Raw genomic sequence first — 16600 nt, 5'->3', positions numbered from 1 at the left:
ACACTGAAATTGAACCCCACTTTAGATTAAACGGACTTAGAAAAAGTATATAGAACATTCTATCCAACAACAGCAGAATACACAGCTTCACAACTGCTCATGGAACATTCTCAGGATAGATCATGTGATAGGACACAAATAAATCTTGGTAAATTTCAGAAGACTGAAATAATAACCAACAATGCTTTTTGATATAAATGGTATGAAACCAGAAATCAACAATAGAAGGAAAGCTGTAAAATCTACAACACTGTGGAAACTAAACTCACTTCTGAACTACCAATGGGTTGTAGAAGAAATCAAAGTGGAAATTTCAAAAATTATCTGAAAACATAGTGGACACACAACATGCCAAAACATGGGATATGGCAAAAGCAGTTCTGAGGAAAAAAAATTATAGAATAAATGCATACATTAAGAAATTAGAAAAATCTCAAATAAACTAACTTTATACCACAAGAAACTAGAAAAAGGAGAACAAATTAAGCCCAAACTTAGCAGAAGAAATAAAATAATAAAGATCAGAGTGAAAATAAATGAAATAGAGACCAGAAAGACATAGAACCAACAAAACCAAGAGCTGGTTTTTTGAAAAGTTTACAAAAATTTTGACAAATCTTTAGCTAGATTAACTAAGAAAAAGAGAAAACTCAAATAAATAAAACTAAATATGGGTTGTTTCCTTTGCTGTGCAGAAGCTTTTAATCTTGATGAGGTCCCAACCCACAAAACTAATAGGCAACCAACGGAATGGGAAAAGATAGTTGCAAATGACATATCAGATAAAGGGTTAATATCCAGAATCTATAAGGAACTCACCAAACTCCACACCTGAAAAACAAACAACCCAGTGAAGAAATGGGCAGAAGATATGAACAGACACTTCTCCAAAGAGGACATCCAGATGGCCAACAGACACATGAAACGATGCTCAGCATCCCTCCTCATCAGGGAAATACAAATCAAAACCACACTGAGATACCACCTCACGCCAGTCAGAGTGGCTAAAATGAGCAAATCAGAGAACTCTAGATGCTGGCGAGGATGTGGAGAAACGGGCACCCTCCTACACTGTTGGTGGGAATGTAAACTGGTACAGCCCCTCTGGAAAACAGTGTGGAGGTTCCTCAGGAAACTAACAATAGAACTCCCCTAGGACCCAGCAATAGCACTGCTAGGAATTTACCCAAGGGATACAGAAATGCTGATGCATAGGAGCACATGGACCCCAATGTTCATAGCAGCACTCTCAACAATAGCTAAAACATGGAAAGAGCCTAAGTGTCCATCAACAGATGAATGGATCAAAAAGATGTGGTTTATCTATACCATGGAATACTACATGGCAATGAGAAACAATGAAATCTGGCCATGTGTAGCAACATGGATGGACCTTGAGGGTGTTTTGCTGAGTGAAATAAGTCAGGCAGAAAAGGACAAATATCATATGTTTGCACGTATAGGAAGATTAGGAGGAACTTAACTGAGGAACAAGGGGGAGAAGAAGGGAGGAAATGGTGGGGGAAAGGGAGAGAGGCAAACCATGAGAGACTCTTGAATGCTGACAAAAACTGAGGACTGATGGATGTGGGGGGGAGGGGGGATGGGCATGGAGGAGGGCACTTGTGGGGATGAGCACTGGGTGTTATATGGAAACCAATTTGACAATAAACTATTTGTAAAAAAAAAAAAAAAGAAACAAAGAAAGAAAGAAAGAAAGAAATAGACAAAGGAGTCCTAAATTTTGTACGGAACCGCAAAAAATCCCAAATAGCAAAGCAATCTGGGGGGAAGGTAGAGGGGGAGTGGAGGGATCACACTTCCTGATTTTAAACTATAATATAAATAGTAATAGTAATAAAAACTGTACAGTATTGACATGAATGTAGACACATAACCAATAGAACAAAATAGAGAGGCCAGAATTAAATCCCCACATATAAGTCAACTAATATTCAAGGAGGGAACCAAAAACAATGGAAAAAGAATAGTCTCTTCAGCAATGGTGCTGGGAAAACAAGATACATACATGCAGAACAACAGTAAGAGTAGGAGATTTTAACACCACACGTACATCCATGGACAGATTATCTAACCAGAAAATCAACAAGGAAACAATGGCTCTGAATGACACACTGGACCAGATAGATTTAACAAGATACATTCAAAGCATTCTATCCTAAAACAGCAGAATACACATTCTTTTCAAGTGCAAATGGAACATTCTCCAGAACAGATCAAATATTAGACCACAAAGCAAGCCTCAACAAATTCAAAAAGACAGAAGTCATACCATGCATGTTTTCTGACCACAATGTTATAAAATTGTAAATCAACCACAAGAAAAAATCTGGAAAGAAAACAAATAGTCTAATAATATGCTACTAAGCAATGAATGGGTCAACCAGAAAATAAAAGAAAACTTTAGAAGTACATGGAAACAAATGAAAGTGAAAACACAATGGTCCAAAACCTTTGGGATATGGCAAAAGTGGTTTCAAGAAGGAAGGTACATCAGGAAACAGGAAAATTCTCAAATAAAGAAAGTAACCTTACACCTAAAGGAACAAGAAAAAGAACAACAAACAAAACCCCAAAGCAGCAGAAGGAAGGAAATTATAAAGATTACAGAAGAAATAAATAACATAGAAACTAAAAAAAAAAAAAAAAAAAAAAAAAAAAAAAAACAGGAAAAGGTGCTTAAATAAAAAACACAATGGTCCAAAACCTTTGGGATATGGCAAAAGTGGTTTCAAGAAGGAAGGTACATCAGGAAACAGGAAAATTCTCAAATAAAGAAAGTAACCTTACACCTAAAGGAACAAGAAAAAGAACAACAAACAAAACCCCAAAGCAGCAGAAGGAAGGAAATTATAAAGATTACAGAAGAAATAAATAACATAGAAACTAAAAAAAAAAAAAAAAAAAAAATAGATCAATGAAACCAGGAACTGGTTCTTAAAAAAAAAAATCAACAAAATTGATAAATCTCTAGCCATACTTATTAACAAAAAAGAAAAAAGACGCAAATAAATAAAATCACAAAGAGAGGAGAAATAACAACCAACACCACAGAAATACAATCATAAGAGAATATTAAGAAAAACTATATGCCAACAAATTGGATAACCTAGAAGAAATGCATAAATACCTAGAAACATATAATCTACCAAAACTGAAAGAATAAGAAATAGAATATCTGAACAGAATAATATCCAGCAAAGAAAATGAATCAGTAAAAAACAAAAACAAAAACAAACAAACAAAAATAGCATCAAATGAAAGTCCAGGGTCAGATGGCTTCATAGGCAAATTCTACCAAATATTTAAAGAAGATACATAACTCTTCTCAAAATATTTCAAAAAATAGAAAAGGAAGGAAAACTTCCAAATTCATTCAGTGAGGCCAGCATTACCCTAACCAGTTAAGGACACCATGAAAAACAGAGAACTACAGACCAATATCTCTGACAAACATAGATGCAGAAATCCTCAACAAAATACTAGCAAGCCAAATCCAACAATACATTAATAAAGTCATTCACCATGACCACATGGGATTTATTCCTGGGCTGCAAGGGTGGACCATTATTTGGAAATAAATCAATGTGATACATCACATCAATAAGAGAAAGCATAAGAACCATATGATCATTTCAATAGACACAGAAAAAGGATTTGACAAAGTACAACATCCATTCATGATAAAAAACAAAAAAACAAAGTAAGTTTGGAGGAAATATACCTCAACATAATAAAGGCCATATATGAAAAACCCACAGCTAACATTATCCTCAATGGGGAAAACCTGAGAGCTTTTCCCCTAAGGTCAGGAACAAAATGAGGAAGTCCACTCTCACCATTTTCATTCAACACATTACTGGAAGTCCTAGACACAGCAATCAGATAACACAAAGAAATAAAAGGCATCCAAATTGATAAGAAAGAAGTAACACTTTCACTATTTGCAGATGACATGATACTATATATAGAAACCCCTAAATATTCCACTAACTACTAGAACTGAAAAATGAATTAAGTAACATCACAGGATGCAAAATCAATGTACAAAATCAATGTACAGAAATGTGTTGCATTTCTCTAGACCAATAATGAAGAAGCAGAAAGAGAAATAAGGAGGACAATCCCATTTACAACTGCACTCAAAATAGTAAGATACCTAGTAATAAACCTAATCAAAAAGGTGAAAGACCTGTGCTCTAAAAACAATAAAACATTGATGAAAGAAACTGAATACAAAACAAATGGAAAGACATTCCATGCTCATGAATTAGAAGAATAAACACTGTTAAACCATCTATACTTCTCAAAGCAATCTACACATTTAATACAATCCCTATCAAAATACCAACAGCATTATTCACAGGGCTAGAATAAATAATCCAAAAAATTATATGGAAACATGAAAGACACTGAATAGCCAAAAAAAATCTTGAAGAACCAAAGCTGGAGGCTTTGTTTCACAAATTCTGGACTTCAAGTTACATTACAAAGTTGTAGTCATCAAAATAGTATGGTACTGGCACAAAAACGGAAACATAGATCAACAGAACAGTATAGAAAACCCAGAAATAAACCCACAATTTTATAGTCAATTCATCTTCAACAAAGCAGAAAAAACTATCCAATGGGGGAAAAAAAACAAGTCTCTGCAACAGATGGTGTTGGGAAAACTGGACATCTACATGCATAAGAATGAACCTGGACCACTTTCTTATAACATACACACACAAAAGAATTCAAAATGGGTTGAAGTCCTAAATGTGAGACCTGAAATCGCACAAATCCTAGAAGAGAACACAGGCAGTAGCTTCTTTGGCCTCTGCTGTAGCAACATTTTACTAGATATGTCTTCTGATTCAAGGGAACCAAAGTAAATATAAACTATTGGGACTACATCAAAATAAAAAGCTTCTACATAGCAAAGGAAACAAGCAACAAAACTAAAAGGCAACTTACAAAATGGGAAAAGATATTTACAAATGATGTATCTGATAAAGGGTTAGTGTCAAAAACATATAAAGAACTTATAAAATTCAACAACCAAAAAACAAATATTCTAATTAAAAATGGCAGAAGACATGAATAGACACTTTTTCTGAAGAAGACATCCAGATGGTCAACACATACATGAAAAGATGTTTATCATCACTCATCATCAGGGGAGTACAAATCAAAACTACAATGAGATATCACCTCACACTGTCAGAATGGGTAAAATCAACAACACAAGAAACAACAGATGTTGAAAGAATGTGGAGAAAAAGGAGCACTTGTGCACTGTTAGTGGAAAGGCAAACTCTATAGCCACTGTGAAAAACAGTATAGAGTTTCCTCAGAACATTAAAAATAGAACTACTCTATGATCCAGCAATCTTACTACTGGGTATTTATCTAAAGAATACAAAAACACTAATTCAAATGGATATGTGCACCCCTATGTTTATAGCAGCATTATTACAATAGTCCAAGTATGGAAGCAGCCCAAATGTCCATCAATTGATGAATGGGTAAAAGAGGAAGTGAGATTAGAAAGATAGGCAGATGATAGATAGTTGGATAGATGGATAGATGGATAGATAGATAGATAGATAGATAGATAGATAGATAGATAGATATAGATAGACATATACAGATAAAGACAAAGTATTATATATATAATGGAATGTTATTCAGCCATAAAAAAGAATGAAGTCTTGCCATTTGCAACAACATGGATGGAGCTAGAGAGTACAATCCTAAGCAAAATAAGTCAGAGAAAGCCAAATACCATATGATTTCACTCATATGTGGAATTTAGGAAACAAAAGAGCAAAATGGAAAAAGAGAAAAGAGTAACAAACCAAGAAACTGACAATTATAGAGAATAAACTGATGTTTACCAGAGCAAAGGCTGGTGGGAAGATGGATTAAATAGGTGATGGTGATTAAGGAGTGCATTTGTCAGGATGCGTATCTGGTGGTATATGGAATTGGTGAATCACTATATTGTACACTTGGAACTAATATAACATTGTATATTAACTAACTGAAATAAAAGTAAAAACCTAAAAAAAACATGAAGAACAATTAAATTAAGCCCCTGTCTTATACCACTCACAAAAATTAGCTTGAAATGGACCACTGATTTTAACATGAACTCTGATACCATATAACTCCTAAAAGAAAATGTAATAAGCAAGAAGCTCCTCAGTGTTGGTCTTGGCATTGATTTTCTAGACATAACACCAGAAGCACAAACAAAAACAAACACCAACAAGCTGCACTACATCAAAATTAAAAGCTTCCACACATGAACAGAACTAATTTCAAAAGGAAGAGACAACCCACGGAATGAGAAAAACTTTTTGCAAACCATATATTAGATAATGGGTTCGTATCTAATATATATAAAGAACTCTTACAATTCCATAACAAAGAAGAATCTGATTGTGAATTGGCAGAGGAACTGAATAGATATTTTTCCAAAGACATCCAACTGGCCAACAGGCACATGAAAGAATGGTTGGCAACGCTAACCATCACAACCACAATGAGATATCACATCATACCTGCCAGAATGGCTCTCATCAAAAACGCAAGAGGTAAGTATTGGCAAGGATACAGAGAAAAGGGAACCCTGTATATTGTTGCCAGAAATGTAAACTGGCTCAACCACAATGGAAAACAACAGGGAGGTTCATCAAAAGTTGGTTACATTATAGGTATATCCAAAGGAAATGAAAACAGGATATCAAAAAATACATATACTCTCATATTTACTGCATCATTATTCACAGTAGCTAAGACATGGAAACAATCTAAATGCCCACACCAATGGATGAATGGATAAATAACATATGAGATACACACACACACACAAACACAGAAACATTATTTGACCATGAGAAAGAAGGCCATCTTTCCATTTGCAACAACGTAGATGAACCTGAGCATATTATGCTGAATGAATAAGTCTGACAGAAGACAAGCACTATATGGTTTCATTTATATGTGGAATCTAAAATAGCCAAACTTATAACAGAAAATAAAATGGGGGTTACCATGGAATTGTGGGGGTAGAGGATAGAACAGGTGTTGTTCAAAGGTACAAATTTGCAACAAGTAGTAAATAAGCCCTAGAAATCTAATGCATATTACAGTGAACACAGACAACAATATTGTATGATAACCATCAAGCTTGCTAAGAGACTACATCTTAATGATTCTAACCACAAAAAAAGGATCATTATGTAAAGTGACAGAGGTTCTAATTATTGCTATAATGGCAATCATATAACTATATACAAATGTATCAAATTATTATGTTGTACACTTTAAAGTTGTACAATGTTATATGCCAAACATATTTTAATTTAAAATTTTTTAATAAAATAGCTAATCACAAGATTTTTCTAAAACTACAATAGGCTAAAAGAAGGGGGAAGGAAGATGGAGTTTCCCTACTAAATAAAAGAAACTTCAGGGGCTCCTGGGTGGCTTAGTCGGTTAAGCGTCCGACTTTCACTTAGGTCATGATCTCCGCAGTTCGTGGCTTCGAGCCCGGCGTCGGGCTCTGTGCTGACTGCCAGCTCAGAGCCTGGAGCCTATTTCGGAGTCTGTGTCTCCCTCTCTCTCTGACCCTCCCCTGCTCACGCTGTCTCTCTCTCTCTCTCCTAGAAATAAATAAAAATATAAATATAAAAAAAAGAAAAAAAAAGAAACTTCATTGATTACTATACAGATTTCATCCAGTGCAGAGGCTTGGGGGTTGATGAAGAAGGAAAAGCCCAATATCTACTGATATTTTTTTCTTTGTTTCTTTCAGTGGACAGTTCTGGAAAAATCAGTAAGTTTGGATCATTTCTTTGCCTTATCTATTTGTGTCTAGAACCTCTGGAGTTTTTGTTACCCAACTATTTTGTATTTCAGATTCTTTTACCTTAGAAGAGTCAATATTTTTAAATAAGTAATTTTCTCATACTTTGATTTCCTCTTTTCTATTTCCCTTTTGGAACAAAATACAATGGTCTTGTATTATATCCTGGTTATTTACTACCAAAGATTATTGGTAGCATATATTCCCAGCTAGTTTACCACAAGGCAGCCTGTTTTCTTTGTGGAATCATCTGACAATGGATAATTTTTACTAAAAAAAGAGTATCACCTAAAATTGACACATAAAGTATGTGTCAGGACAAGATGGTGATTTTGATAAATAACCAACAATACCCATTTTTTCAAACTGATCTAAAAGAGAGTGGGTTAAAAAATAATTTGTGAGGGAACAATGAAAGTAGGAAATGCAATAGTTTGAATTTGGGTAAAATAGATATTCCCTCCCCCAGTATTTAGTCCCATATATTGACAAATGGCATTCTGAAGAAAACCATCTCTGTGAAGTAGGACGTGGAGCTTTAGCACTCCTGAGGATTTGAGAGGGCTTCACAGGGCCTGGAGGCCCTGCTTCTGCACGCACCTACATAGGGTATTATTGGGAGGAGGGTTTTCCTTGAGTTAGGAAATTCCCAGGGGCGCCTGGAGGGGCGACTGGGTGGCTCAGTTGGTTAAGCGCCAACTTTAGCTCAGGTCATGATCTCACGGTTGGTGGGTTTAAGCCCCGCATCGGACTCTGTGCTGACAGCTCAGAGCCTGGTGGAGCCTGCTTTAGATTCTGTGCCTCCCTCTCTCTCTGCCCCATCACCCACTTCTGCTCTGTTTCTCCCTGTCTCTCAAAAATAAATAATTGTTAAAAAAATGTTTTTTAATAAAAAAAGAAAATTCCCACTGATTGATTAATCTTTTGTGTTTTATTTTTAGCACTAAGTCCTATGGGTAAGTTCTTTATCTATTCTCAACTGTGATATTTTACATTGTTTATAGGTGTTTACTGGACTTGCTGTTTCTACTCCCAAAATAGAGACCTGTGGTTCTAAGGTCATTTTAAATGTTCCTATTCTCCAGAATCTTCCAATATTTTAAATTACTATTTTTAGAGATATTGCTGTAGAGGGGATGAAGTTCATAGAAAAGGATGCCATAATCTCAGGCCACCTTCTAGGCTCTGAAAAACAATCTCTTTTCTGATTCCCAGCAAAATATAATGAAAGAAGGATTGGTTTCTAAATTCTGTTACTTCCTGGTAGCTTAGAACTCTTTTTTAGTTATAAGTGAAGATTCATTGAATCATATTAATAGAAAAAATAACTAGTTAACAAAACTTTATTTTTTTCTTGCCTTCTAAGTAACTTTACTTTTGAGGAATAGTAGGCATTGAGTACCTATTATATACTGTATACTCTGCTAGGCATTTTCAAAAACAGTATCTCATTTTTACTATGGCCTGCCTGGTAGCTATTATTATTCCCCACTTTACAGATCAGTAAATTGGCTCAGACACTTGTTAAAGGTTAAAGAGTTGGTAAGAAGTAGTGTCAGGATCTAAATCTAGGGACTTCCTATCTCCAAAGTACATACTCTTTCTACAACAATACATTCCCTTCTTTACTGAACAAATGCCTTTTCAGTGATTTGTCCTAAAATCATATCTATAAATAAAATGTTTGTAAATATAAATGTACTTCTATGAGAGAAGCTGTATAATTAAATGTACACAGAATAATTTTAAAAATAAAAGACATCCCATCTAAATCAATGTTGAGCTTTTAACCGTCTTCTAAATTCAGATTTCTTATTAGGATTGCTTAATGCCTCAGTTCTTCAGGATAATCATATGAAACAGAATAATAATTCTCAAACCTCTGTAAATATACAATCACAAAAAGCAAGTAAAACTTAAATTTAGTAAGATACATTTCAAACATCTCAAACATTCTAAACACTGACAAACACAAAATATGCCTTTATAATTAGTCCTTCTTTTTCAGTTCAGACTAGAAAGAGAGTGGGTTTGTGAGTGGCAGTGAGGAATTGGAAGAAAGGATATTGAAAGGGACAATGTTTTCTTTGTATTTACAGTACCAGAAATAATATGCATTCAGAGCAATCGTGATACATCTGCATCCCTCAAAAGTCCTCCCCACATGGGGAAGGTGATAAGTGTATGTTTTCCTCACAAAAAAAAGAGGGCTTTGAGAAGGGATCATAGGCCAACTCCCTCCCTGGAGGTGAATTCATTTTCAATGAATATGTTTTTTTTAATTGCCAGGACAAAAATCACTTCAATCTTTTAAAATGTTTTCTTGTAAGATATATCCTTATTGACAATATTTCAAACATATTCTTCCCAGTTGATATTTTTAGCAAAATGCAATTAAGGTTTAATTCATTGTTCAAAGAAAAATTTAAGACAAATCAGAGCAAAACTTCATCATCCTCTCAAGTTGAGTCTCTTTATTTCTCATCTCCACAATCAGCTAATTGAGTATATGATTTTTTTAATGTTAATTCATGGCCTGAGATTTATAATGAGCCATCTCCTTTATGCTTGACAGATCTTTATGGTCTAGACAGCTCCCTCCTAACAGCCAGTGGATCAAGAACCTAATAGGATGAGTTTTGTTGATTGTTTCCTTTGTTGTGCAGAAGCTTTTGATCTTGAATTTAAATAGAAATAATATTAATAATAAATAAACATTGAAAAAATAAAAATAAAATAAAATAAAAACTTTTTAAAAGAACCCAATAGGATTCATTTCCTAATAAAGCCCATAGTCCAGTCGCTGCATTTTTAAAGTATTGTGTAATTAGAATTATTACTATGATCACTAATTCAGGATATCTTTCAGCCTTAACAAAAATTAATCCAGTTTAAAATCTTTAAACAAGCTGAATACATTATAATGATCACCAAGGTCCTAATTAAATCTTTCCCTTTAAATTAGAATGTTGCTGTATAGGCTACTCTCTGCAGTAAATGGACTTTCAGCCAGGGTTTATAAATCTTTATATTACGGAGATTATGAGATCCAAAGGGAAAAAAAGATGTATGTACAATCTAAAAATTTAAAAGAAGGGAAAGAAGAACTTAGAATTTGGTGGGCTAATGATTTCTGGCTTACTTTTGCAATGCAGTTAAGTTCAAGATGGAAAATAAACAACAAAGATACTAAAACAATCAAGGATATGAAGATACTATTAGAAATGACTAGAAGTATTTTTCAGTTCAGTGGGAAAAAGAATAAAATTCTTTAAAATTCTGTAAAATTAGGCAAACTGTAGCTAGAATAAACATTGACTATGTCATTAAACCCCAGAATATTTACCTTTGATTAACAAAATCTATAAATTTAGGAGATGGTTAGCTTAAAAATGAGTCATGCAGTAGTAAACACAGTAGTAAACATGAAACAAAATACTCCCAAGAGACGGTATAAGACTAAAAATATTCACGTTTCAAAAAAACCAGCTTACAAACAGAATTTGTAAGGTTGGAAGCGTTGGTGGAAAAACATACTCTTCTCCACACCACACCACATCCCCCCCTCAAAAATAAGTGTCAACTGGTAGTACTGTCAGATATCAAAATACTAGGAACTCTCTTTCTCAGTACAAAAATGCTTAGGATATACTAACACTGATTTTCATTAGTAAATTGGAAATGAGTTTGTCTAGAATAAAATGTCAGCACCCGCATCTTATTAAATAAGCACTAGGGAGGAAAAAATACACAAAAGGTTCAGGAAGCATTATTCCAAGATTCTTAATGTTTTTATTTTGGTGTCAGAAGTTGAAAATATCAGACAGAAAGCACTAAACTGCAGCAACCCTTTTGACTTATAGTTACCTTCTTACCTAATGTAAGAATGTCTTGCTTTTTTACAACTTGTTATTCAGTTATGTGTGGATCAATATTTCAGAGGTCAAACCCTAAAGACACCAAAAGGTTTTCCTTGTAAAAAAAAAAAAAAAAAAAAAAAGTCAACTTTTAAGCAGGAAATCTTCCTGTAATGCAATTAACCATTCCTCTAAAGTATGGCTGGAACTAAGAGTGCCTTATCTTGATAAGATCAGAGAGAGTTTTTGCCTGTATTATCTCATTTGTTAGTAGTAATAGCCAATACTTATTGCACTACTTACCATGTTCCATGCACTGTACTGAGTGCTTTACTTAGATAGTATTATATAATCCTCATAACACTTCGGAGAAGTAGCTACTACTATTGCTCCCATTTTGCAGATAAGAAAGTAAAGTTTGCCCAAGATCACCTGGTTAGCTAGATATGAAGCCAGGATTTGAAACAGTCTGTCTGTAAAAGCCACGCTCCTTAAACATTTGCCTAGAATCTTTAAATTACTCTACAAAGTGGGCAGAGCAGTAGGTCTTTGGAGAGTAACTGATTGACCCAAATACACCCAGCTGGCAAGAATACTAAACCCAGGTGTTCTGACTCAGCTTTTAAGTTCAGTATCCTTTCGGGATGCCTGGGTGGCTCAGTCGGTTAAGTGTCCAACTTCAGCTCAGGTCAAGATCTCACGGTTTGTGAGTTCAAGCCCTATGTCAGGCTCTGTGCTGACAGCTTGGAGCCTGCTTCAGATTCGATGTCTCCCCCTCTCTCTGCCCCTCCCCTGCTCATGCTCTGTCTCTCTCTTTCCCTCAATTGTAAATAAACATTAAAAGTTTTTTAAAACAATAAAAATTTAAAAAATAAATTCAGTATCCTTTCTACTTCATTGAATATTTAAATGGGTTTTCTTTTTTTTTCTAATGTTTATTTTTTAGAGAGAGACAGAATACAAGCAAGGGAGAGGCAGAGAGAGAGGGAGACACAGAATCTGAAGCAGGCTCCAGGTTCTGAGCTGTCAGCACAGAACCTGACATGGGGCTCAAACTCATGAACCATGAGATCATGACCTGAGCTAAAGTCGGACACTTAACCGACTGACCCACCCAGGCACCCCTTAAATAGTTTTTCTTAAGGCAAAGCATCCCATTGCTCCATAGCAAGAAACCACAGAATTTTTCTTAGTAGCATAAAAAATTTTCTTTTCTTAACCTGGGGAACCAAATCACTAAAAAAGAAGAAAAAAAAGCAGAAGCTAACAAATTCGAGTTTATTAGATCTCACAGAAATTGAGACACAGCAGAGTGACCTACTTATACATGGGAAAATGGACCAGAAATTTGTGCAAAATAAGTTTGCAGGATCATAAGAAACACTCTAAAGTACTGCTGAAGACTGAACTCTGGAGTCTGACTCTTCAGGCTCACATCTCAGCTCCACTGCTTACTAATTCTATAACTATATTCCCATTCATTTAAGCTTTCTGTACCTCAAGTTTCTTCATCTGTAAAATTGGGGATAATAATAGTACCTGCCCTATATGGTTGCTGTGAGGATTAAATGAGTTAATAGTTCATATAAAATGCTCAGAACTATGAGTGCCCGATGTTCTATATTACCTTTGAATAATGAGATATGCTTATATTCAATATACAAAGCATATTTTGAAGAGTTTTTTTATTTTAAGGAAAAATTATTGCTTATTTCCAAAATTTTTTCTAAGAATAAATTCCATTTCTTTTCAGAATACATTCTCCTCTAGCTATTAAATATTAATCGTCAACCATAATACACTGAACAAATCTCAGCCAGTTCATTTATAGTACATCTTAGTTCTTCTTTGATTAATATTCCAATTTCTTGAACAGAGTCTGGAATATTATCAACACTTACATAAGTCTAAGTGCAGAGTTCCACCATTTTCTATTTTCAGGAAACCTCAAATTATCTCCAGTTTGTCAGCTTTAAGACAAAAAATAAATCAGTATCAGGGAGAAAAGTAGGAATAAAGAGAAGAAAGTACCCGATATCTGAAATGTGCACTTTTGTTGTGTGCTCAGTTATATTTCCAGGTTACACGGAGGCAGAATTTGCAAAAATATCAGATTTTGAGGCCCAGTTTCTAAAAAATGGAAGCACTACAAAGTCTGAGAACAGCCAAGAAGAAAACAAGAAAACATTAAAGAAGGAAGACTTATTTACAGATTCTGATGAATCCTTGACCTTGAAGCACAAAACAAAGTCAAAAAGCAAAGCAAAAGGCATTGAGATGGAGGAAGGTGAGATACATATGCAGGTCGAGGAAAAGAAGAGTGATACCAAGGCACTAGGAGAAGAAGACCAAATAAAGGTGCATGAGATGGGAATACCAAAAGGAAAGGAAGCCCAAGTAAAGAGGAGAGAATCCAGAATACCACAAGAACAGGAGGCCCAAGTAAAGATGAATGACACTGGGATAACACAGGGACAGGGGTTTCAAATAAAGAAGAGTGAGTCCAGAATACAAGGACAGGAGTTTCAAGTAGAGAAGAATGAGTCTGGAATGCCACAAGCACAAGGGTCCCAAGTAAAAAAAGAGAGTTCTGAAAATAAAGGAAAGCAGGGTAAAGACAAGGGAGATGGAAGGAAAAATAAAGATACAGAAGAAAATGATACTATGAAGAAAATTGATGAAGGAAAGCACAAAGTTAAAGGAAAGAAAGAATCAGAAGTCAAGGGTAAAAAACAGAAAGTTCAGTAAGGGGCAAAGGCAAGTAAAGGAAGGAAGCACAACAAAAACGTGGAAAGAGTAAAGGGTAAATTACACGAAGGCTCATAAGTCAACTGATTATTATGATTTCTATTCTCCAAATACAAGTCATAACCCAGTTATTGCCTAAATGGATCACAATTATAGAACCCCTTTAATTTATACATCTACGGAGTGTCTACTGGAGTTCTTTCACCATTTTTAGTTCTCTCAGCCACAAATCTCAGCTTCAAATTCTTTGTTTTCTGTTGATACTTATGTCTTTGTCAAGAAAGACTGAATACTTTCTGAAATAAACATTTTGATTAAAGAAATGTATAATTTTCTTTGACAACTATTATATTAATTCAGTGACAGCCTAACCAACCAACCAACGAGGCTTCTCATAAAGCATTTTGATTAAAGAAATGTATAATTTTCCTTTAACGACTACTATATTAACTCATTGATAGCCCAACCAATCAACCAATCAATGCTCCTGTAGTAGGCTTGAATGTTCATGAGCACTCTTCTAGCAATAATGGGTACATAAAAATATAAGTCGGGAGGCGCCTGGGTGGCTTAGTCGGTTAAGCGTCCGACTTTCGCTTAGGTCATGATCTCGCGGTTCGTGGGTTCGAGCCCCGCGTCAGGCTCTGTGCTGACTGCCAGCTCAGAGCCTGGAGCCTGTTTCAGTCAGTGACTCCCTCTCTCTCTGACCCTCCTCTGCTCAAACTGTCTCTCTCTCTCTCCTAGAAATAAATAAAACATTAAAAAACAAATTAAAAAAAAATAAGTCAGACTCCTTGCAATCAAGTAAGGTTTAATGCATACAGTGAAACAATATGTATATACATGACAATTTTTTTTAAAGTAAAATCTAAGTGTCAAAATGCAGTTTAGATGGATAGTATAATACAAGTTAGCAACCTCTTGGAATGAAAAGATAAAGGGGATAACAACTTCATGGAGAAGGGAATAGTAGTATATATGTCTCAAAAGGTGGATAAGATGTTGATACACACTGAGTGAGGTAGAAACACTACAAAAAAGGCAAAGGGATTCAAAACTGCCACACCACACTCTAGGTGAAGTAGGCAATTTTATCATTGTAGCAGGCTGATGAGAAGCACTCTGGAGTACAATTCTGAAAAGGAAGCTTAGAAGAATATACTGAAGGAATAGGAAAAACAAACCAGGAATTTATATTTTACTCATCAGGCAACTGGAAGCCTTCTAGGGTATTTGTGAAGTAGAGTTAGATGAATAAGGTTGCATTACCGAAGTGTTAATTTTGTGACTGTACAAAATAGACTAAAGAGGAGAAATGCCATAGGTAGCAAATCAGTAAAGAGGTGCTTGGGGTAATAACTGATGGAAACAATAAATAGAAGGGGTAGATATGAACTATTTTTTCAAAGAAGAAATCACTTCTTCATGATGACTAACCAAATATGAGTAAGGAAAAGAAATGAAAACAATTGATGACTCCATAACTTTGAAACTGGGTGACAGAAAACAACTAGGACCTAGTTTGTGGCACAGGGAGGGGATAACAAATTGTTGAGTTTGAGGGAACAAACTAGCACTTGTCATCTGATAGGGGTCTGAAGTCAATCCAGTAGAGATCATTTGAAGCCACACAGTAAATTAGTTCCCCAAAAGAGAAAGGACAAAGCTAGCAAAAGCATAGGTCCAAGAACTGAGCCTGTTAGATGTAATACATAGAAGAAAAAAATTAAGGTATAGGAAGATGTAAGGAAAACCTGTATAACAAATGTTCTGATAACCAAAGATAATAAGAATTTAAAGAAAGGATGTTTAAAGGATAGCCAAGATTTCATGGAGAAGGAGGATTGAAAGAGATCATTGTAATTGCTATCTGGAGATGACTGATGAACTTGTAAAGAGCACTTTCCAAAGAGAGGTAACCAGGGGAAGGAATGGAAGAAGGCAGAAAATAAAAACACAAGCAAGTAGTTGCAGGATATACCTTCCAATAAAACCAATTTTAGTCTGCTTTTTAAGTATTGTTATTAGGAATATCATTTGTATAGTACTATATTCTGTGAGAGTTGGCCCCTACTCTGAATATTACATTCAGTTCTGTCATGGATGTGAATAAAGT

The 16600-nt window shown here is 35.0% G+C and overlaps 1 protein-coding gene across 1 annotated transcript in view; it reads left to right on the top strand.

Annotated features, from left to right (window-relative positions):
- The window catches only part of TSBP1 (testis expressed basic protein 1), a gene marked incomplete at its 3' end in the record, with an annotated part of 103132 nt that extends 88765 nt beyond the window's left edge, over positions 1-14367 (top strand). The window contains exon 29 of the mRNA XM_039223893.1: positions 13817-14367. Within this exon, the coding sequence (XP_039079824.1) occupies positions 13817-14367 (551 nt within the window). The remainder of the gene's footprint in view (positions 1-13816) is intronic.
- Positions 14368-16600: the final 2233 nt, after the last annotated feature.

This window comes from Hyaena hyaena, unplaced genomic scaffold (genome assembly GCF_003009895.1).
Source record: "Hyaena hyaena isolate Hyena2069 unplaced genomic scaffold, ASM300989v1 scaffold_1493, whole genome shotgun sequence".
Classification (NCBI taxonomy): domain Eukaryota; kingdom Metazoa; phylum Chordata; class Mammalia; order Carnivora; family Hyaenidae; genus Hyaena; species Hyaena hyaena.
This window is presented reverse-complemented; position numbering and strand designations above follow the sequence as displayed.